The sequence below is a fragment of the Anabrus simplex genome, chromosome 1, assembly GCF_040414725.1.
Source record: "Anabrus simplex isolate iqAnaSimp1 chromosome 1, ASM4041472v1, whole genome shotgun sequence".
In the NCBI taxonomy this organism is placed as follows: Eukaryota; Metazoa; Arthropoda; class Insecta; order Orthoptera; family Tettigoniidae; genus Anabrus; species Anabrus simplex.
In genome coordinates, this window is record NC_090265.1 from 346398481 (window position 1) to 346422771 (window position 24291).

At 38.1% G+C, this 24291-nt stretch overlaps 1 protein-coding gene across 1 annotated transcript in view; it reads right to left on the minus strand.

Annotated features, from left to right (window-relative positions):
- LOC136856776 (uncharacterized protein C1orf198 homolog) overlaps window positions 1-24007 on the minus strand; it is a 38848-nt gene extending 14841 nt beyond the window's left edge. Inside the window, exons 1-2 of the mRNA XM_067134880.2 lie at window positions 23499-24007; window positions 2496-3306 (exon numbers count right to left, since the gene is read on the minus strand). Of these exons, the coding sequence (XP_066990981.1) occupies window positions 2545-3306; window positions 23499-23786 (1050 nt within the window). The 5' untranslated portion in view covers window positions 23787-24007 and the 3' untranslated portion in view covers window positions 2496-2544. The remainder of the gene's footprint in view (window positions 1-2495; window positions 3307-23498) is intronic.
- Window positions 24008-24291: the final 284 nt, after the last annotated feature.

Genomic DNA, 24291 nt, shown 5'->3' on the forward strand with positions numbered 1-24291 from the left:
TGCATTACTTCGCACCAACACACGATAGGTCTTATGGCGACGATGGGATAGGGAAGGGAAAGAAGTGGCTGTGGCCTTAATTAAAGTACAGCCCCAGCATTTGCCTGGTGTAAAAATGAGAAACAATGGAAAACCATCTTCAGGGCTGCCGACAGTGGAGTTCGAACCCACTATCTCCCGAATGTAAGCTCACAGCTGCACGATTCTAACTTCACGGCGAACTTGCTCGGTCAATGTAAACGTTTCCCGTGTCCTTGAGGATATATCATATTTTCCCTATATTTACTCTAACCCAGTTTGAATTCTTCATTCTTCAACCATGAACAATGGTATTCAAAACAATTCAACACTCAATATGCAGTCTGACTATGGCATGACAAAATAACACTTCTTGGCTGTAATGTAATACAATATTAGGGACTTGGAGCGGTAATCTGTTTAACCCCTTACTGCATACTGTTGCCCTCAGGCAACATACAACTTTTGACCTGTATAAATTGAAATAGATTGTGGACAGAGGTAGTTTTACGGCACACCTTCAACTGTACAGTCATTTAAAGACATATACCAGTGATGCCTTGGTTTTTTTTACATAACATAAGACAAAACAGCCCTACAACCAAAGGTACTCCTTCCACCCCGTCAGCATCCACGCGTACCAACCACCGTTTATTTTCCGTGGGCCCTCCCCATCACATTACCACAGGCTTCAAGAGTACCTCTGGCTCAACCTCAAAGACATTACCGACCTACGGTCGTGCAAGTATACGTCGCACCAACACACGATAGGTCTTATGGCGACGATGGGATAGGGAAGGGAAAGAAGTGGCTGTGGCCTTAATTAAAGTACAGCCCCAGCATTTGCCTGGTGTAAAAATGAGAAACAATGGAAAACCATCTTCAGGGCTGCCGACACAGTGGAGTTCGAACCCACTATCTCCCGAATGTAAGCTCACAGCTGCACGATTCTAACTTCACGGCGAACTTGCTCGGTCAATGTAAACGTTTCCCGTGTCCTTAAGGATATATCATATTTTCCCTATATTTACTCTAACCCAGTTTGAATTCTTCATTCTTCAACCATGAACAATGGTATTCAAAACAATTCAACACTCAATATGCAGTCTGACTATGGCATGACAAAATAACACTTCTTGGCGGTAATGTAATACAATATTAGGGACTTGGAGCGGTAATCTGTTTAATTTTTTTTTTTTAAATATCCACAATATAAACACCATTGGTGAGTATTCAGAGGATATTTTCTCAGAATGATTTGTAATGTTTGCTCTCAAAAGCACATGCAAAACTACCTCTAAACTAATCTAAATAATGTATCATACAGCAATGTAACAAAAAATAACTTAAATATTATAACTTAACTTTATATTCAACTCAATAAAACAAAATAAATAGCAGCAGATCTACAGTTTACATTTAAAAGTGCTAAAATCAAATAAAATGAAACCATTCTTAATCATAAATAAATTCTCAAAGAAAATTGTATTCGGTTGAAGATACATTGTTTTTAAGGCGTTGCCACTAAAGTTTTCTTCGACTGCATACAAATTTACCATTTTATAAATGAAATAACTGGCATAAGTTACTTTTTATCTTCTCCATTCAGCAAAACTACACTAACTCTGTTTCTTATCTCACCTGCTTTTTACTTGTTTTATGACACTTTGGTTTCCTTCTTGATGGTATGACGATTCAAATACCTACTATAAAAGGGCAAAATTACCTTAAAGTTTAGCTTCTTAAACCTGCATATGGTTTTCACAGCTCTACCTAAACTGGGAGGCTAAAATGTATAAGAATACACAGACCTTCTAACAAAGGAAATGTAGCCCCAAAAGCAGACAGATAATGTTCAAAATGCTCATAGCACTTCAAACAAAACCATAATATACCATATTCAAAAGTTCTGTACTAATGACACATATGTAAATTTTGAAATCCCACAGCTGCTTTACCTACATGGTAAGAAATTCCAATTCACATAAACACATTAAAACATATAGGAACACCACTTCAGAAAGTTTGAAGATTTGATCAAGAATAGATCACAACTGTGCAGTTCGAGGTATGGGTTCTCCCTAGATGAAGCTATTTCAGTTAAGTTAGATCTAATATGAGTTATGCTTGAGTAAGTGGTTCAGCAATTATGCTAGGTCCATTGTTAATATAGTATCTAAAATTATAGAGTAAGAGTCAATTTAGAGTAGCTGGTTCACATGTGTGCAAGTGTACAAGGTTAAAAAAATATTGTCACGTAAGCTAAGGTACTCAATATGCATTACATAAACTATTAACCATTATAATACAGTTCAATCATTTAAAAATAAAACTTTACAACTGGGCCCAATCCTCTGCAAGCTGAGCTGCCAATTTTGAGCCTACTACTATAATATTCTTAAACAGCACAAGAAATATATTTAATAAATAGGAACACAAAAAAGGATGTCAGTTTACTCAGGAATATTAAAATGTACCTTCTCTATCTTCACAAAACCACGTCAATAATTTTAAGATGCATTGAAACTACCAGTTGTCCAAGAAATCAAATCCAGTCTTAGGTACATCATCACCCTGGACTGGATTGTTAAGGTCAATATGAAAATCTTCTAAAGAATCCAAATCACCTTCAATTTTTCCAATGGTTTCTTCTTCCTGTGATTTTGACATTTGTTCAGTGGCAGGACTCTCCTGTAATAAAGCTTTCTTTTCAGGATCAGCATTAGTGCGGGTAGGTTCGGGTGCCTGTTTAGGTTTTATAGGCGGAGGAGGTGGGGGAGTTTTTGGCTTGGAAACGGGTTTAGAATGCCCTGATTTTGATAACCTATGATTTGGAACAACACTGCAGTTATTCCTTGGCTGAACTAAAGTTTGACGTTCAGCATCATCACCTCTGGTACCAATATTTTCCCCTCCATTTTTACTAATAACTGATTTTATGGATTGTATCTTCAACACTGCAGTTTTATTTTTAAGTTTAGTTAGTAAATTGTCATCTCCACTGGAAGATTTTGGAGGAAACTTCAACTTTGGACTAAGAGCAGATGCTAATTTTGATGTTGAACCTCCTAACACAATACTTGGTGGATCAACAAATGAGTCTTGCTGGGACAGTTGCACTTGCTTACTAGGACCTGTCTTAGATTTGGAAGGTATACTTGCATCTCTGTTTCTAAGAGGACTCATCTTAACATCTAGCTGATTTTTATCACAGAAGATGCTGAGATCTAGCTGACTGCGAGTCATCCAGGAGAATGGTGCCGAGTGCTCATCCCTCCAAACAAGATCCTATTGAAAAGAATAAAACATACATTCTGTATTATACACAAAAAACTTAACAGAAAGATTATGGAACTACAAATACAATCAATCATTCTTCATTTGCATGATACATACCAGTGGTTAGAATGATAAAGATGAACTAAGATGGATTTTAAGAAGCACAAGACTAACCAATGGACTAAGTATTTCTCAATTTTAATAACAACTGAATAAAACTGGAACAGTAGGGTCACATAAGTTCACTAGGATACAAATTTCATTTTTATGGTACACAAAATCAAAATGACTGTATTTCATCTTCTTCCTGAAGTGTAATGGACATAAGCGTTCAATCTGGTCCAGACCTTTCTACTAAATGTTGCTCTAAATAAGCCAGCTGATGATGAACTGGACCACTGGCACAGGTTTCCTAACCAGAAAATGTGTCGTCGCCCAGGATCTCTCCTTCCTTTTTCCTTGGTGTATGGGTTGTTAGAGGTGGTGTTTTTCGTTATGGATAATGTGACCAAAGTATGCTAACTTCCTCTGTATGGTGGTTTTTGTTACTTCTAATTGTTTACTCATGCACTGTATAACCACGTCGTTTGTTATGTGATGCAACCAAGATATTCTGAGCATACAATGATAACACCAGAATTGAACGATTTTTGAGCTATGAAAAAGATAAGGATGAGAAACGTGAAGTTCTAGGTGTAAGGCTCATCTCTAAAGACAATATGTAACTTGATGATATTGAGGTGCACAGAACGTTGAGATGGATGTGAGGTGTTATATACTGGTCTCAGTGGAGCAGTTTCATTACAAACAAAATACAAAAAGAAATAGGAAAGACTGCTGAAGAAGAAAAGAGTTTGAAAACGTAAACAGCACAATAATCTCAAAATACCCTCAACTCAGAAAAATTGGATATCTAGATATTTAATGTATATCTGCTCCCATGCCCTGGCATCATGTTTGCATTGTGTGGACAGCAAGTTGGCCGCTCACCATTTTTTTATAATTTTCATGAATTTTTCTCTACTTCACCTGCACCACACTGGCACACATACTGGCAAGACTTCTGAGCTGGCTGATGTTACGGAGAGACGCACATTGGACATCTCTGTAAGAGACAAAATGGAGAGGAAGTAAATCTAGAAATATTGGTCATGGATACAAGCTCCTGTATAATGGTGTGAATAACTTGAGAAATAGAATCTGCATAATCCTTGCCCGACACCTAACAACCAGACTGATATTAGTTAACAGGATAAGCGATCGCCCCATCATAATAAAACTTGTGATGGATGACAATGTCTGCCTGAACAGAATCTCTGCTTATGTGCCCCAAGCTGGTTGCGATAAGACCTCCAAGCAGGACTTTTGGGAGAACTATATGCGTATGTTACAACAGCTGCTGCCAGACGAGCATATAATCGCTTTGGCTGACCTCAATGACCATGTTGGACAGACTGTCGGAGACTTTCCTATATGTCATAGAGGTTTCGGACTAGGGAAAGAAATGACCAAGGAGAGATGATTCTTCAACTGCCTTTGGCCTATAATCTGGCAATAGTCAATACTTGTTTCCAGAAAACGGACGAACACCTTATCACATACTAGGCCTAGTTGAACTCCATTTGTGAAGCTGTACTGGTCCTATGGATGTTTATAATTTTTACTTGATGCGATTGGTAATGACACGTGACAAGGCCTACATTACCCAGGTTATAGAAGACAGCACCAGTGCAGATTACCAATGTGAAAGATTTCAAAGTCACTGCTCAATGACAGCTAGACAACATCTGAGAGTGTGAGAGGTGAGTTTAATGCGTCTATAACTCCCGCATTCTCTAACATTTCTCTTCTGCTTGAAGATAGGCACAAGGTAGCTTTGGCGAATTTGCTCCGGTATGGGTGCACCAGCGAGGATCTTGTTAAACATCTTAGTGAGCCAATCACATTCTTCAGTACTCAGAACCTCCCTCACCTCAGATGGAATGTCATCAGGTCCTACTGATTTGTCATTCTTCCTTTTGACACAGCTGTCCAAACATTGGCCGGGGTGAATATAGGCACAGGGCCCTGCACAGGACATAGAGGAACCGCTATCTTGGAGAATTCTTAATTTAGCAACTCAGTGCAATATTCTTGCAACCTTAAAACAATTGACTGCTGACTAGCATGTCTGTCTGAACACAGCACGAGGTCACAAATATACTCCTGTTAAACCATAACTTCAATTATGTAATAACTCATCTCTACCATCAAGACCACCTCTTTATATATATGCCTGGCCAGGCTTCTAGAAAGACACATTTTCTTGTAAATTATAGAGTGCTTAAGTCCCAGATATAACGCACAGAACATTCTACCGATTTCTCGTCTACCCAGTATCATTCTGGATGTTACAGTGCGTTTCACAGTTTTGTAGTGGATTAAAAATCATTAATACAGGTAATAATAATTATATAATACAGTATAAGTCCGCTATAGCGAGTACGGCATATAACGAGAACTCCGTTATAGCGACGACTTTTTCTGTCCCTTCAAAATTCCTATATTAAACGGTGTATCGTCCTTCGGTTACAGCGAGAACCCTATCAGTGGCGCATCCGTTATTACGAGCGATTAAGAGCGCGCGATTTTTTCCGTTACCGATATTTATTCACCCCAGCGATGATATTGCATGCGATCGATTACCTTCGGCATCGTTTCCTCGCTATGTGCACTAGCGATTTCTCTCGTCGACATTCGAAGGCGATGTCGGAGTCGATTAGTAATATCCGTCAACAGCTGTTCCGTAAAGAACATTCGAAATGAAAGAGAGCATATTTTCGTAATAAATGCGTAAATAACGTGTCCGATAACGGTTGTTTACTCGTTAAAAATGAAGGCTGACTAAACGACCGTTTAATTTTGAGGCTAAATACTGCAATTAAGTAAGAATGGGATATACCTCGTGATATGGCAGTGTGTTTAATTGATTTCATAGGTTAATTTTGTATTTTGTCGCGTCTGGTTAAATTACGGAAAGGCCGTTATGAATATGTATAATTTTTCTACCGGCGCTTGAAGTGTGTTTTCATCATACGTATAGTACGGTAAAGTGAGGATACGTGACGCTGTTTGAATAAAAAAACTGAAACGTTTGCAACAAAATGCGATCGATCATCTTCGGTTCGGTATAGTTTTCTCACTTTGTGCATTTGCGAGCTCTCTCGTTAACATTCTAAGGCGATGGAGTTGATTAGTAATACCCATCGACTGCTGTTCTCTAAAGAAAATTCGAAATGAAAGAGTATAACACGTTTTCGTAATAAATGCGTAAATAACGTGGCCGATGGCAGTTCTTAATTCGTAAAAATAAAGACTGAATAAGCGATATCTTAATTTTAGTGTTAGATACGGAAATTACGTGAGAATGTCATACACCTCAAGATATGGCAGAGTACATCACTGATTTCAGAGGATATTTCATATCTTCTCGCGTCTAGTTACGGGTATTTACATGTAAATTTTTTGAGAGGAGGATATTTCTCTACATGCGTTTCAAATATGTTTTCATGATAGGCTACATACACGGTTAGGTTAGGTCAGGTGACGCTGTTTGAAGAAGAAAGCTGAGGTGTTTGCCACAGAAATCTCTGGAGTGATACCGTATTTCTCCGAATCCAAGACTTTTTCCCCCTCAGAATCTCATGCGCAAACTCAAGTGCTGTTGCATTCGCGGCCTAACAGTAAGTTAATGGATACCACTGGCAACTACCGCGGTAACCACGCTGCTTCTTTTCACACGCGCACAGAACTCTTGACAATAAACGACCGCCTCTTTACTACACATCGCTACCGGTTGTACAGTGTACAGTGCCTGTGTGTTTCTCAAATCTGCAGAATGGCATCAAAACATGCGACCCTTCGAATTCTTAGAAAAGCCATGGCTACTCCGTGGCAGAGCCATAACGCGTCTATTGTACTTGACGCTTAGTAAAATTAAGGTTTTTACACACCAGGAATATTTTCGTGATGGATAGTCGTATTGTAAAGATACGTGGAAAAGGTATTGCTGGCAAATTTTCAACGGGTTCTAGTCGATATTATGGTGCCAATTTTAAGTTAATGTTTATTAAACACCCGGAAATGTAGGAAAATTGTGCAGCCGCAAGAAAATACGGCATAGGCCTAACTAAAGCCAATATTTGGAGTTAGTGTGAAGACAAAAAGCCAAAAAAATGCGTACCGTACTGTAAAAAAATGCATTCAGTGGTCCGCAACAAGGACGCTTTAAAGAAGTCGATGACGAAATTGTGAGGTATGAGCACGAAAAACGCAAGGGCGGTCGGCCATACCGAGGCGCAATAAACTCGTTCGTTGACTTTCAACGTTCGCGATTATACATCGCTAGCCGTTGAATGTGGCCGCACCCGACAAGCGAGACGTGCGTGTAGCGGTAGCTGGTTATATCTGACGGTGCGTAAGCTGGTTATATCTGACGGTGCGTAAAAGTAACAGTTTTATAGACAGCAAGGATAATTTCCCGATGGATCGTTGTATTGTAGAGACGCACGGAATATGTATTGCCGGAAAATTTACGAGTTCTCTTCGATATTTGCCAATGTTAAGTTACTGGTCCTTTAACCCGCGGAAATAAAGAATAATTGTGCAGCCGCAAAAAAAGAAATACGGCGTGACGCAAGTCAATGTTCGGCGTCTAAAAATAGTCTAAAAATGCGTAGGCCTGTATGATTTTACAAACTTCTTTTTGAGCCTGATTTAATTTTTTTAAAGGAAAAAGTGGGGTTCATCTTGGATTCGGAGAAATACGGAACTATATTTTTTTCAGAATGAAATTAAACATACATTTTCACGTAGTATCGGATTACGAAAAATAACAAACAAGTAAGCCGTAGTGTGGATATCATATGCGGAAACGCAAGTTTTGAACAAACGGATTGCCGTTTCATACAGATTTTCAAGTGCATGAAGGGTTTTCCGACTTTTATACAAAATCGGATATAACGACAATCCGTTATAGCGAGTAAATTTTTCGCTGTTGTGAATTCTCGCTATAACGGACTTCTACTGTATTAATTACAGGTTCTTACGTTAACTAAGCTCGTATAAATATATATATACTGCAAATGTTTCGCGATATAACCTCACAAATAATGCGAACGTAAACTAATAATGATACTAATAAGCAGATGTACATCACAAGTCATAATAATAATAATAATAATAATAATAATAATAATAATAATAATAATAATAATAATAATAATAATAATAATAATAATAATAATAATAATTCAAGCTCGATACTTGCATTATTTACCCATGGATGAGAGAATAGTGATTTCAAGTTATATATTTATCACATTTGCGTCAACTCTAGTTACTTAGTTTGCGAGCAGCTGTTTTCTACAATGAACGTCAACACTTAGACAACAGATCTAAGTGTTTTTCATGTGTTATTGAAGACAACAAGTTATGAACCTAACATAAATGACATGACTATTAAGTATTTTTGTGGTATTGGCAAAATACGACCACGAAACTTGCAAACAAATGTATTATTTTACAATGTATATAAGTAATAACATATAATGAAACTATGAAACATAATTTGGAATTAGCTATGGAAGTGTGGTGGCGGGAGTGAAGGGGGTGTGTAGCCATTAAAAACGTAAATAACAAGTGGCACAGTAGACAGTTGAGATTAATAAACCAAACTTAAAATGTCACACTAGTTGGAAAAGGTTTGCCATCGCTGTATTAGGTCATCCTAAAATGACTGGAATCAATATCAATTTTTTTGTCAGCCTGTTTCCAAAGTGTGGGGAAATGCCCGATCCGATTTATATGAAATTTTATATTTATGCTCCTGTTAGTCCAAATTATAACACAAGCTACATTTTGTTTTGTAAGTCAAAATGTAATGTCAAAATATCACTGCTGACTAAATGCTCTTAATGGTTTCAACAAAACTCTTTTGAGTCCACACGATCCAAAAATGTATCAATATCAATTTTTTTGTCAGCCTGTTTCCAAAGTGTGGGGAAATGCCCGATCCGATTTATATGAAATTTTATATTTATGCTCCTGTTAGTCCAAATTATAACACAAGCTACATTTTGTTTTGTAAGTCAAAATGTAATGTCAAAATATCACAGCTGACTAAATGCTCTTAATGGTTTCAACAAAACTCTTTTGAGTCCACACGATCCAAAAATATATCATTTAAAACCCAAAAGTGAACTGTTTTCAGGATACACTGCCCACTGAATGTTAACACAGTGCCATACAATAATTCTCGGTGCCATTTCCTGCCAGCATGGTAGCTGAGCTAGATTGTTCACCAGTCTGTGGCACACTTTCACTACAGGGTATACATAGGTTATAAACTTCATGGTTCTGATCCGTATTGAATTGTAAGTACAATATAATTATTACATTAATGTACTAATGGTCCACCTTTCAATACTATAATATGTAATATTCTAAATTACATTAATTAGGGACTAGTTTCAGCTGGGGCTGGCCATCTTCAGCCTTAATGTAAAACATCTAATAACTAAACAAATGTACATGCACACAATTGACATAAAACAAATGAAACAAATATATACACATTGACATTAAAAACTGGGATGAAATTATAATTAAATTTGAACATAAACTAGGTTCTAACATCTTGAGTATGCTCATCATTGAGACTATTCCAAGTATTAATTTATATACACAGAACTGTTAGTTCTAATACTGCTAATCATTAATAATTCAATAGTAAATGGGAACTGATAAATGTTGATCCTATAGTTCATCACCAAATCTATTTAAGTGGTGTTAGCCATATCCAAGCTATTGGACACCGCTGTAAATAACCACTAGCTGACGGAGAACTGTTAGATGTTGTTTCATCATCAATCAAAGTAATAAAAGGAGATGCTCTGTGGTGCTTGTTAAATGAAGGGGTTAAAGGTATAGTGGTGTAAGTCACTTTATCATCGTTTTTAGGAAATGAGCATAATGCGAAAGGTATTGTAGTTAATTCAGTAGACAAGTTTTTGTGATGGTATTGTTTTAGAGGTACTACGTAGGTCCAAACTTAGGGATTAGGCTTGATTTGAAATTTTTTTTGCTCAAAAGTTGTACCTCACGCACTAACCAAAGTCACTTGCACCACTGTGCCTTACCAAAGCCTGTGACATACACCACTGTATGACCTAAAACCAAAGACTTACACCACTATGGACATCAACAAAATGATGTAAAGTTGACTTGCACTTCTCAAACACATTTTTATTGAACATTACACAAAGTATAAGAATAATACAAACAATTTAATTTTTTATCACGAATGGAGTCTTAATGTTTTTAACATGGCAATACGGATTCAGTCTATTTCATCAGGATATGTGGTTTCCACAATTTCCAGAGGTCCAACATCTACAAGCTCCTCACCTTCTTCAATAGTGGTTCGCAGGGAAACGAAGAATTCATGTTTCACTGGTGGAATGTATGGCAGAAGATCAAGCATATCTTTCTTTTTAGCCTCGGTAACAGGCCTTCCCCTTGGGTACAAAACATCTTGAGAAACGTTGGCCAGAGAATGTCGCCTACCGGGCTTTGCTGCCTTTAGATTTAGTTTAGAAAATGGGATATCCTCATTCACAGTTTCTTTGTAGAAGAGAGTGTAAGGTTGATCTTTCAAAATTCGTATCCATTGAATTTTCAACCAATTAACAGCAATGTTGTTCTCATTTTTCTTTCGTCGCGTGATACAACTTTCCAACTTTGCAACAGATTTGAAATCCTCTCGGCTCATTTTCGTCACCATGAATGGATTGTTCCTTCGGCACTTCATTATGATACTGTACCAGTCGTCTGCAGTATAAATGGACTTGTTCTTTGCGTACGATTCAATTGATCCAAATTCAGCGTCGTTGGGTAGAAAAGAGTGGCCACTTACCATAAATTTGTGATCGATAATTTCTGCATTGCTTTGAGGGCCCTGTATGTACTTCATGAGGTACAAGGAAAACTTAATATTACGGTTTTGGCCCGTGCATGCGTCACTGTACAACACTATGTGCCTAGCAGATGACGCTCTTGCTGCAAGATGTTTGACGATACAGGAACCAATCTCTTGAGACCCACGAGAAGCGATCGTTTCATCCCAGCAGAACATGAAGCCTAAACCTGTTCCAAGTTCATGGCAGCCAAGGTTATAACAATACATATTCCGCTTATAGTAAGCCACGGACGTCGTCAAAACAGGAAATGGCAAAGCCTTTTCGAGGTCGAATGTCAGACCATAGAAAGATTCGTCTTCCCGTGCTTTCACTTTGTCCCGATCTCTAGCCTCTCTCACCTTTTCGGCATTTCTGAGGTGTAATTCTTTTTCAGCCTTCAGCTTTGTAGATTCGTCTTCATCTTCACACACTTCAATCTTCTTGTCAAGCACATCGCATCTGGTGCACGTATCTTTAAGAGGCCGGTGGAAATGCAAGTTGAACTCATTGCTAAAGGTTCGACGGTAGATGGCTTCAGAAACAGGAATATCACCTTTTTCCGTGCACTTTTCTTTGTACAGTTCATACATTGTACGTACATTCATGTCAGGAGGAAGGTATTTCCTGTTAGGGTTCTCTGATCTACTGTAGTGCGATTGATACGATGGGAAAGATGCTATGTGGTCACGCACACCATTCATGGCAGCCTCCGGTGTTTTATTTTTGGGGGGATGGCGTCCTCGGCCATCACTTCCTGGTTGTTGACCCTCTCGTACTTTTTGTATTGCCCTTGTCATTCGCCCATCCGAAACTTGGAGTGTTTGTAAGAAAAAACGCTTGCACACAGTAACGCTATTGCCTCTGACTTGGAATCTGAAGCTGTTTGAAACAGACTTTGCATTTCTCGTTGAATTTCGTGGGCGTCTTACATTAGGTTTCTGTTGCACAATCAAACCACATAAAAATACGTTTTGTTCAGAAAAACTGCTTAGCTTCCAAAAGGTGTCGAAAATTTCTCGCCTCGCCACTTCAGGTACGTTCTCCACACACTTTTTTTTACATTTACAATCAAAGTTCTGATACAGCTTACCGGCCACTTCTTTTCCTCTAGAGGACACGTACGGGAGCCCTGAATTTCGTGCTCGCTTTCGCTTTTGAGCTTTACTTTCGTGTTTTTGTCTTCTCCTCGTTCTCGGGTGAGCGTTTTCTCGATTCTCAGAAGTTCCAGCAGTAGGAAATTCGCTGGAATGGTTGCGCTGGCGTCCGCCGTCTACCTCTGCATCTCCTTCTGATTCTGAAACAACAAACATCTTGTTACACTTACTACCGAAATAAAAAACTGCAGGGGAAGCTTCGATTCAGCATTCAAAATTACGTGAAAAACGATACTCAACACGACCATTTTCAATAATCACAGAAAATTCACTAAAAACATCACTCTTCATGCATTTTTCTCCATTTTTCCTTTCTTTTTTTCCGAACCGATTACAAAGGTGTATTATTCAGGGAATAGTAGACCAAAAGGACCTAAGGCATAATCTAATGTAAGTACTTGCTAAAAACGTTGCAACAAAATAGGTTAGTAGGTGAGTAACTGAGAGGTTAGAAGGTGAATAGTACTTACCATCATCTGTTTCTGATGTGTTTTCTCCTTGTTCACGCTCCCATTCATCACTGGACTCCAGCTCATCCAACGGATCACTTAAACTTATTTCAGAATCCATCGTTTCTTTGAGTATTCACGCATGCATTCAACACTCGATGAACATCGCGGAACAATTACAACCACACTGGTGTAAGTCTGACTCACACCACTTCAGTTATCAGCAAAACAGATGATCCATTACCAGTCTAACTTGTGCTGCCATCTAACGACGAAATGAGTGAAGCTCTGACTTACTCCACTTTTTCTATGAACAGTTTTTTATTTCTACATCGCCTTTCTGTGCCTAAGTCAACTTCTACCGAAAATTGACTTACACCACTTTGACTTTAACCCCTTCAAATAATGCTGAAATGTTGTTGGACATTGTCAGGACGGCACATGAAGATGTGGTTAACACAGATACAGTGTGTGTGGTATAAAATTTGCAATTCATTGCGGTGCCCATGAAGTTAACCTCTCAATACAGCACGAGGTGTGTGGCGTATGGTTGTGTGTGCTTCAGACTAACAGTTTAAGCCACACACCACATGCTGTATTGAGAGGTAAGTCTCATATAACCTATGCCATCTAACTAACACATTCTCTCAGTCAATTTAGTAATTTAATTTTATCTAATTTATTCAGGTTAACTTCGAAGCTAGTGAGAGTAGGAATGTGTTAGTATGGGACAAGCAGTTGGTAATTCATTCTTTGGGCATAAAACTATTTACTGCTATACATGAAAAGGACTGGTCACTACATCCATAACAGACTGCATCATACAGAGTTTGATAGCTACAATCACTTAAGTGCGGCCAGTAACCGGTAGATAGTGGGTTCGAGCCCCATTGTCGGCAACCCAGAAGATGGTTTTAAGTGGTTTCCCATTTTGACACCAGGTAAATGCTTGGGCTGTACCTTAAAAAAGACCACGGCCGCTTCCTTCCCACTTCCAGCCCTTTCCTGTCCCATTGCCGCCATAAGACCTAACTGTGTTGGTGCGATATAAAGCAATTTGTTAGGAATGTACAGGTATTGCTCAGATTCATCCATGATACACACTTATCTGATTTGAAGTGAACCAAATATTGCCATGCCTATACTAGGGAAATGAAGTCTGTCCAAAGATGGTGATTATGTTAATTTGAATACTTTGTCAATCCACTAGTGTTCAAAAGATCTTATAATTATAGTGTGGTATGTTTCAACACCCCATTCAAAACTTGCAAGTTTTACAATGTGATATGAATATGGGATGACACTCTGATGATTTGGAATTTAGGTAGTTGTGACAAAAATGATGCCAACCCATCTTCCCTCTCTCACTTTCTCCTTACTCTGCCTGGCTGCTGTTGGTTTCACATAGCTGCCAATAATGCACAGAAAATTAACTGCAATCTAGGCCAACCTTACTGTGAAGTCTAGGAGGCTGCAGGCCCCTCTAATGACCTCCAATGGCTACGTTATTGACCAATTAGATTCTGCCTTACCATAAAACAATGTCAGTGACACAGAACTAATTTTTAAAATTCTGAACAGGAAATACCATTCAACTTTCTCCAACCATCAGCTGCCGACTAGAAAAAGCATTCTGAATGTGTACCTTTATAATTCAGATGCTGAGAAAGTAATGATCTTGTGTGGGTTTGCATAGGCCTAACAGGGTGTAGTGATCTTGATACTTATTCTTGTCATCAGTGACAAAATTACTGATAGTGATAAGTTTGATCTTGTTTGCCTTAAAGCACAGTATGAGACAAAATCATGAAATGTAACATTCATGTCCACCATCACAGTATCAATCGATCTAATCTTCTTTGGCATTAACAGATCTCTTGCTGCTAAGTTCACTGTTGGGGTGGAGGGGGAGGGGTGGTGGTGGTTATGGGTAATATTGACATGCTTGCTAATTATTGATTTAGTCTCCTGATTAGCTAGGTTTTGTGAACCTGAGGGTTAATTTTGACAATCGGCGTTTTCAACAGTCTTTAAGGTACTTCAAGGACCTTATGTGTTACTGCTAGTTATTGTAAAAATTTCATACGATGCACTGTTTCTGTATCATCTAAATCATTTTTTTCCATCTATTGATTATTCATTTTCTTCTTTTTTTCTTGTTTCTCTGACGATAAATTTATGACATACTAAGTTCAGTTTTATATTTGGTGATCGTTTTTGCCTTGACGTTGTTTCCATTTTGGCATATATATCTGAAGATGACCCAAGTTAAACAGGTCAAAACTAGTACCATTATTAATAAAACATAGAAACATCAAATTAAGTGTAATGAATAGGTGGACCTTCCCTACCTTTGATTGTGACGCTATTTTGTTGAAAATCACCACGAAGGAATCGACCTACTTTTCAAAGAATTTGTTCCTGTTCTCGAATCAAGTAATTCTGGTGCGAGTTCCATACACTGAAACCAACTCTAGTTGGGGTTGTGTCAGAAACTTAATATGCCCTCTCCTTTACATTCTTACTACAACCCCTAAATACCCTCATAAGTATGTGCAAGGATCTGTACTCTTTACCTACAATCTCAATGAAGATCTTTGCTTATATTAACACAGTGATCCCCATAAGAAATTTTCAGCCCATCAAAACAGATATTACAACTGAGAAGACTTTTCCTATTAGTGAAACTCACAACCTGACTTTCACCCCATTTATCATCATACCATTGCCTGATGTCCATCTCTCAACATTGTCAAGGTCTTTTTGTAGTTGCTCAAAATTTTGTAACTTATTTGTTACTCTATACAGAATAACATAATTTGCAAAAAGCCTTATGCCTGATTCCAGTACTTTACTCGTATCATTTATACGTAGGCAAGTCAATAAATATCCTATGGGAATCAACATCTATATCATCTGATAGCCAAGCAATCTATATCATCTGATAGCCAAGCAGGCATCAATTTTTGGTAAAGAGACAAAGTCTCTCATAATGCATTGGCACTGCCGGTGGCTCCATGTAGCCTATGCAGTGACCTCCACGGTATGCACTAGCCAGCATCTTGGTAGGTGTGCTAGGTACCAACTGATGAGCCCAACCTAGCACACGAGGGCGAAACGCTGGCAACCGGGAATGAGTTGGCTGGAAAATTTATTATGTCCAATAACGGACCATTTATACTGGTATTATTTCGCTATGACATGCTTTGAAATCCCTTTAAGACAACAACTACTAAATTATCGGAATAAAAACAGCCGTGAATTAAAAAAGGATGTATGAGACTATACCACTAGAAGAAAATATATTAACTCCTAATAGTGGCAGGAGGGTTGAGAGGGAAAAACAGAGAAATCGACATAAGGATGTACCTGAACTTCTAAGATCGCCGGCTGCTGATTTCAACAGGTGAGTGAGGAAACACAATAAATACATGTTTAAATGTTATATAACAATCCATTTTTTCAACTGAAAGAATAAATAACTTGTCTATGTTAATTTTAGGGAAGATGAAACTGAAGAAAAGGTGAACTATAACGGAGAAAATGGAACTAACGAGTAGGATGATTTGAGAAGAAAGATCCTACTGTTGGAAAGAGAAAATGGTGACTTAAGGAAAAATATGAACAGCTATTGAAGAATGAATGGGAATTGCTACAACTAAAAAAGGCAAATTACATTTCTGAGATAATTACTTCAGTGTTCAGACGTTTTTTTTCTCCAGGGCAAATAAGTTTTAATGAACCATGAAAATAATCAAGTCTGCCTCTGTGGTTAGTGTGGTTAGCTGCCCCCTCGCCCCCGGAGATCCGGGTTCGATTCCCGGCTCTGCCACGAAATTTGAAAAGCGGTACAAGGGCTGGAACGGGATCCACTCAGCCTCGGAAGGTCAAATGAATAGAGGTAGGTTCGATTCCCACCTCAGCCATCTTGGAAGTGGTTTTCCATGGTTTCCCACTTCTCCTCCAGGCAAATGGCCGGGATGGTACCTAACTTAAGGCCACAGCCGCATCCTTCCCTCTCCCTTGTCTATCCCTTCCAATCTTTCCATCCCCCCGACAAGGCCCCTGTTCAGCATAGCAGGTGAGGCTGCCTGGGCGAGGTACTGGTCATCCTCCCCAGTTATATCTCCGGACCCAATGTCTCACGCTCCAGGACACTGCCCTTGAGGTGGCAGAGGTGGGATCCCTTGCTGAGTCCCAGGGAAAAAACCAACCCTGGAGGGTAAACAGATTAAGAAAGAAAGAAAGAAAGATACAGCTATTCAGCAGCCACAAACAAACTGGCTCCAATATGTCTCAAGATGAAATTTAATGAGACCCAGTTACGAGTTACTGAAAGTTACAAATATACTAGAGAAAGAATTTAATGACCTTCACGGTAACTACCTTTGCGGGGAACCCTACATATTTGACAAACTAACAGAGAGAATCAGGAAGCAATTACCGCCAACGGTGAAAATTCCTCGAGAAGAGAGTTTAACCTTGGCGCGCACAAGATCTTGTATTCGCTTGAAACAGTTAAACAGGAAGAAAATGAGATAATATACTCTAAGAGAAACTTCCAAGAAAATGTCAAACATTATAAACTGCTAGAGATACCGTATAACGCTTATATGCAAGGCATTTATTACATAAATGCACAAGTAAAATACTTAGAATTTCGCACAATGTGCATGTAATAATAATACTTAGAATATTAATGACATAATAATAAACTGAATGTGGTATAATATTAGTGGTCTCTCGATTGTAAACTAATACAGTTTGAAGGTGCGCTCTCTTCACAGAGCGAGAAATATTACCGCCTTCCTTGCTTTGCTACCAGCGTGACATTGTGGTAGACTGGATGCGCACTGACACACCATTATACTTACATCATGCAAATACTGGCTTCGTTGTAAAAACAAACAACAACGAAAAGCTGTATATTGTTGGAATAAATATGAGAAGAAGTCAAACTTTCAAAGCAAAAATATGTCAACAATGTTTAAGAACAATGGAACTGGTATAAACTGAAGCAAACAGCTGTAAAAGACAAAAAAGAATAAGTAATTATGGTGATGCAATAAATATTTCCACTACTGTATATAACTTATAAGAAAACATGGAGGTCCAATAATATTCCCTTGAGAAATTGCCCTCTTAATGATTACAGGATCAGATAAAGCTTCACTACTCTAATTTTCTAGATATATAGCCATCAATTCAATCACTCATTTGTCTAGTCTGACTGCACTCATTTTTGCCAGTACCGGTAGTCTCCCATGATCTACCCTATCAACTAACTTAGATAGGCCAAATGTGATACAGTCCATTTGACCTCCTGAATCCAAGTTATCTGCTGTATCTTGCTGGAAGCCTACAAGTTGAGCTTCAGCAGAATAACATTTTCTAAACCCGAAATGCCTTCTATCGAAACAGTTATTAATTTCGCAAACATGTCTACGATAATCAGAAAGAATGTTTTCCCAATGCACCATATATCAAACTGACTGGCCTGTAATTTTCGGCTTTATGTCTATCACCCTTTCCTTTATACACAGGGGCTACTATAGCAACTCTCTATTCATTTAGCATAGCTCCTTCATGCAAACAGTAATCATTTAAATAAGTAATTCAGATATGGTACTATATCCCAACTCATTGGCTTAAGTACCTATATCCCCAGAAATCTTAACAATTCCAGCTGCTTTTCTAGATTCGAACTTTTGTATCTTATTGTAAATATGACCATCTAGTAAGATAATCTATTGCAACTGATATAATTGATGGCAGAGGGTTCAAGTAACACTGCTGCATGCATTAAGTCCTGATAGACCATGTAGTGACATTTCTACTGGAAGACAGAGAAAACTTCATGCTTCTGCATCATAATGCATACTGCAAGCTCAGTAACTATGATCGGTGGAAAACGATAAATAAAAATGTAAACAGACTCTGGGATGGGTTTAAAGAAATTGTTGAGGAATGCAAAAACAGGTTTGTACCTTTAAGGGTGGTAAGGAATGGTAAAGACCCACCTTACTATAACAGAGAAATAAAGAGACTAAGAAGGACGTGCAGACTGGAAAGAAATAGAAATGGCTGTGGAAGTAAGGAGAAATTGAAGGAACTTACTAGAAAATTGAATCTAGCAAAGAAGGCAGCTAAGGATAACATCATGGCAAGCATAATTGGCAGTCATACAAATTTTAGTGAAAAATGGAAGGGTATGTATAGGTATTTTAAGGCAGAAACAGGTTCCCAGAAGGACGTTTCAGGAATAATTAATGAACAAGGGGAGTGTGTAGGTATGTGAGGATCTTCAAAAGGCAGAAGTATTCAGTCAGCAGTATGTAAAGATTGTTGGTTACAAGGATAATGTCGAGATAGAGGAGGAGACTAAGGCCAAAGAAGTATTAAAATTTACATATGATAACAATGACATTTACAATAAGATACAAAAGTTGAAAACTAAAAAAGCGAGTGGAATTGATAAGATTTCTGGGGACATACTAAAGACAATGGGTTGGGATATAGTACCATATCTGAAGTACTTATTTGATTATTGTTTGGTCGCAGGAGCTATACCAGATGAATGGAGAGTTGCTATAGTAGCCCCTGGGTATAAAGGAAAGGGTGATAGACATAAAGCTGAAAATTACAGGCCAGTAAGTTTGACATGCATTGTATGTAAGCTTTGGGAAGGCATTCTTTCTGATTATATTAGACATGTTTGTGAAATTAATAACTGGTTCGGTGGAAGGCAGTTCGGTTTTAGGGAAGGTTATTCCACTGAAGCTCAACTTGTAGGATTCCAGCAAGATATAGCAGATATCTTGGATTCTGGAGGTCAAATGGACTGTATCGCGATTGACCTGTCTAAAGCATTTGATAGGGTGGATCACGGGAGACTACTGGAAAAATGAGTGCAATTGGACTGGACAAAAGAGTGACTGAATGGGTTGCTATATTTCTAGAAAATAGAACTCAGAGAATTAGAGTAGGTGAAGCTTTATCTGACCCTGTAATAATTAAGAGGGAAATTCCTCAAGGCAGTATTATCGGACCATTATGTTTTCTTATATATATAAATGATATGAGTGGAATCGGAGGTAAGGCTTTTTGCGGATGATGCTATTCTCTATAGAGTAATAAATAAGTTACAAGATTGTGAGCAACTGCAACGTGACGTTGAAAATGTTGTGAGATGGATAGCAGGCAATAGTATGTTGATAAATGGAGTTAAAAGTCAGGTTGTGAGTTTCACAAATAGGAAAAGTCCTCTCAGTTTTAATTACTGTGTTGATGGGGTGAAAGTTTCTTTTGGGGATCATTTTAAGTATCTAGGTGTTAATATAAGGAAAAATCTTCATTTGGGTAATCACATAAATGGGATTGTAAATAAAGGGTACAGATCTCTGCACATGGTTATGAGGGTGTTTAGGGGTTGTAGTAAGAATGTAAAGGAGAGAGCATATAAGTCTCTGGTAAGACCCCAACTAGAGTATGGTTCCAGTGTATGGGACCCTCACCAAGATTACCTGATTCAAGAACTGGAAAAAATCCAAAGAAAAGCAGCTTGAATTGTTCTGGGTGATTTCCAACAAAAGAGTAGCGTTACATTTTTTTTTTGCTAGGGGCTTTACGTCGCACCGACACAGATAGGTCTTATGGCGACGATGGGATAGGAAAGGCCTAGGAGATGGAAGGAAGCGGCCGTGGCCTTAATTAAGGTACAGCCCCAGCATTTGCCTGGTGTGAAAATGGGAAACCACGGAAAACCATCTTCAGGGCTGCCGATAGTAGCGTTACAAAAATGTTGCAAAGTGTGGGCTGGGAAAAACTGAGAGAAAGAAGAAGAGCGGCTCGACTAAGTGGTATGTAAAAGTTTCAAACAAATTTATTTAAAAACCACCATTGCAATACTTTAAAATCTCTAAGTCTAAGATACAAATACTACATAGGGTACATGTTAAAATGGGACATGTTTTGCTTAGGCTTTGTAAGCATCTTCAGCCATACTTAATCTAAAGCTAAGTCAGGGCCCTGAACTGAGTTTCTCATTAAAGTATAATAATACAAAATAAAACAGTCATAAAATCTAGTTTGTGGAAAAAGCAATACTTAAATGCAAATAAAATTCAATAATGAACTTGTCATAGAATTATATGTACATGGAATGAATACTAGTGTTCATCTAAAAAAAGTACACGCTAGTTATTTGTAGAACGAGACAGTCATAATGATTGACATACATTTGGATTGTACAGATCATTTGACATAAATGAAGCGTGGATTAATTATAAAATATCATAACGTGTAATAAGTGGTCTGTTCCGAGCTGTCAGCGGAGAGATGGCGTGGAATGACATTAGTAGACAAATACGTTTGAGTGGTGTTTATAAAAGTAGGAATGATCACAATATGAAGATAAAGTTGGAATTCAAGAGGACAAACTGGGGCAAATATTCACTTATAGGAAGGGGAGTTAGGGATTGGAATAATTTACCAAGGGAGACGTTCAATAAATTTCCAATTTCTTTGAAATCATTTAGGAAAAGGCTAGGAAAACAACAGATAGAGAATCTGCCACCAGGGTGACTGCCCTAAATGCAGATCAGTATTGATTGATTTGATTTACTTCCCTTCTGCAGTGCAGTCGAAATAACGCTTGGACTGTCCACCATGCAGTCTTGACATAAATTGCACAGGGTATACGAAGAATATATCATCAAAAAGAGTTCAACTTGATATTCTGGGAAGCGGTAAGGTAGGATACCAGACAACTGGAGAAAATCTACTATTAAAATGCTATATAAAGGCAAAGGTGATACCGCAGATCCCAACTCATATAGAGGAATAGCGCTAGAATGTACTCTACTAAAGACTTTAACTTCATTAGTAGGTAAACGCCTCATTAAACTGGTGGAAAATAACCTACTGGAGTCGCAATTCGGATTTAGAAAAGGAAAATCAACGACTTTAGCTATCTGCTGTCTCCAGAATGACATAGAAGAAGCCTTAAAGAAACCAGGGGGTAAATTGCATGCCATCTTTATAGATTATTCGAAAGCTTTTGACACCATAAGCAGAACCATACTGTTAGAAAAATTGGAGAGTATCATTGGTAGTATGAACTACCTTATACCGCTGATTAGGAACTTACTGCTCAACAATTCAATAGAAGTGGATGATGGCATTACCAAATCTATTATTTTGGAACAAACAACCGGGGTATTACAGGGAGACCCGTTAAGTCCATTATTATTCATCATTGCGACAGCAGACATAGTAGATTTGGTAAACCAGGAAAGCGTCAAACTATTAATGTACGCTGATGATATGGTCTTAACATCAACGTCAGAGAAGGAACTCCAGGAATCATTCAACCAAATAGTAGGCTGGATAAATAAAAATGAGCTCAAACTGAATGTAGAAAAAACAGTTTCCATGACGTTTAGAAGAGGGGGGCCTCATGGAATCTTCTATTATGAAGACCACGAACTTAAGTCCGTAAAGCATTTTAAATACTTGGGTGTAATTTTTCAAACCCAAGGTAATGTTTTCACCCTCCATCTCATGGACCGTGCAAATGCATTTATGAAATCAATATCTGACATTAAGCATCTGAGAAACTTGTCTTTAGAAATGGCAATAAAACTCTTTCATCTAAAAATCAGCCCTATGGCAACATATGGCTTGGAAAACATTTGGGAACATTTGAGTATGAAACAGTTAGATAAAATCGAGAAGCTGAAGGTAATCTACTTGAAACGGGCTCTGTGCCTCTCCAAATATTCTCCTTCCCGGCTATCCAGAGAGGGATTTTATGTGGAAGAGCTAAGGTTACAGTTGTTACCTCCAGCAACAACACCCTATATACATCTGCTTCGAGACCTACGATCGAAGAAGGCTGACATCTGGGAAGATTTCTACTCTACCGATGCCATGCTAAATCGCGAGTGGGTTCAAGGTGGATATGAACTGCGACACCTGCTGACAAGGTTCTCCGTTCATGGGTTCCATTATAAACTGTGTAATATAAAGCATTATCATGAACCAGGTTTGAACTGTGTATGTTTAAGATGTGGTGCACACTGTACTAGGTACCATGTTTTAAATTGTAAACAGCGATCAGAATCACTGGTGAAATTTTACAACGAAGATTAATGTTTTATATAAGAATTCTTTTGCACATTGTGCGCGTTAAATAAATTATTATATTCTGGGAAGCTCTTCAGGTAAACTTCCTCAGATCTCATTCAAGAACTAGTGTAGGCCTACAGTATTCCCATACATTCAGGCTATCAATGAGGCGAGAAGAGGGATATATTCATTTAAATGAAGTGTGTGCAGGTTAAATATTTCTTAACAAATAAAATTGTTTAAAAAGTGAACTGAAATATACACGCATTTAAAATCAAATGACCTTACTTAAATCAACGTAAAATACATTAAAAAATATCACTAAAACAAAAAACAACTTGTGCAACTACACGATCTATATGCGATTCATGCTTTTGTATTAGGAGTACTGGAGTTCGAAACTAACCTATTCACAACGTAGGCTACCCCACAATTGTTGCTAAACACAAAGAGAACAATCAGAATGAACTTACGGATCCTTTTTCTCCTTCATCATCCACATATTTGTTGAAACTTGGGTGAGAACGAGGGTAAAGTTCTATTTTAGGTTGATCTCGTGGATAAAAGGAATACTTCAAAACAGCTTCCGGGTGAATAATGGTTTCATCCACAACTTGATTTTGATCCTCGTTACTCAACGTATGCCATAAATCTTCGTAAGCAGCTATAGTGGCAGCTACATCAGAACTTATTCTTTCCGCTATAGAATTTAATGAATGGAAGTATTCTTGTGCATATAGTTCTACAGATGACGAGCCCATAATACTAGTAAGAAATTAGAGAACTGGGAACACCCATTAAACCATTCTTTTCCTCAATTTACTTATCTCAGAGTATTCCAATCTCTCTCTTCTTCTGCAGGAAATAAATTTGCCGGAATTCAACAGGCCTTTCACAACTTTAGTCAAATTAATATATTAGTCCTGTTTCTTATAACCTCCTCCACAAATTAATCGACACAACGCTCATTTTGCAGTGAAATTTTCACCCCGGTACAAATAACAGAAGAAAAAAAAAAAAAAGGAAAAACATATATTTTGTGGAAAGTGGATTGTCTTCGTATGAAATACTTTGTCTTAGCCCCAAAGTTAATACAAATACAGTAAATACAGTAGAGACAATACACGACACTTACGGATTTCGCCTTGCTAAAATGGGAGACAATTCGACGGTGGCGCTCGTAGTGACTTGACCTGAACAAATCGCGCTAAATTCAAATATCAATGGAAATGTATATACGGAAATGGATAAATAAATTACGTCTAG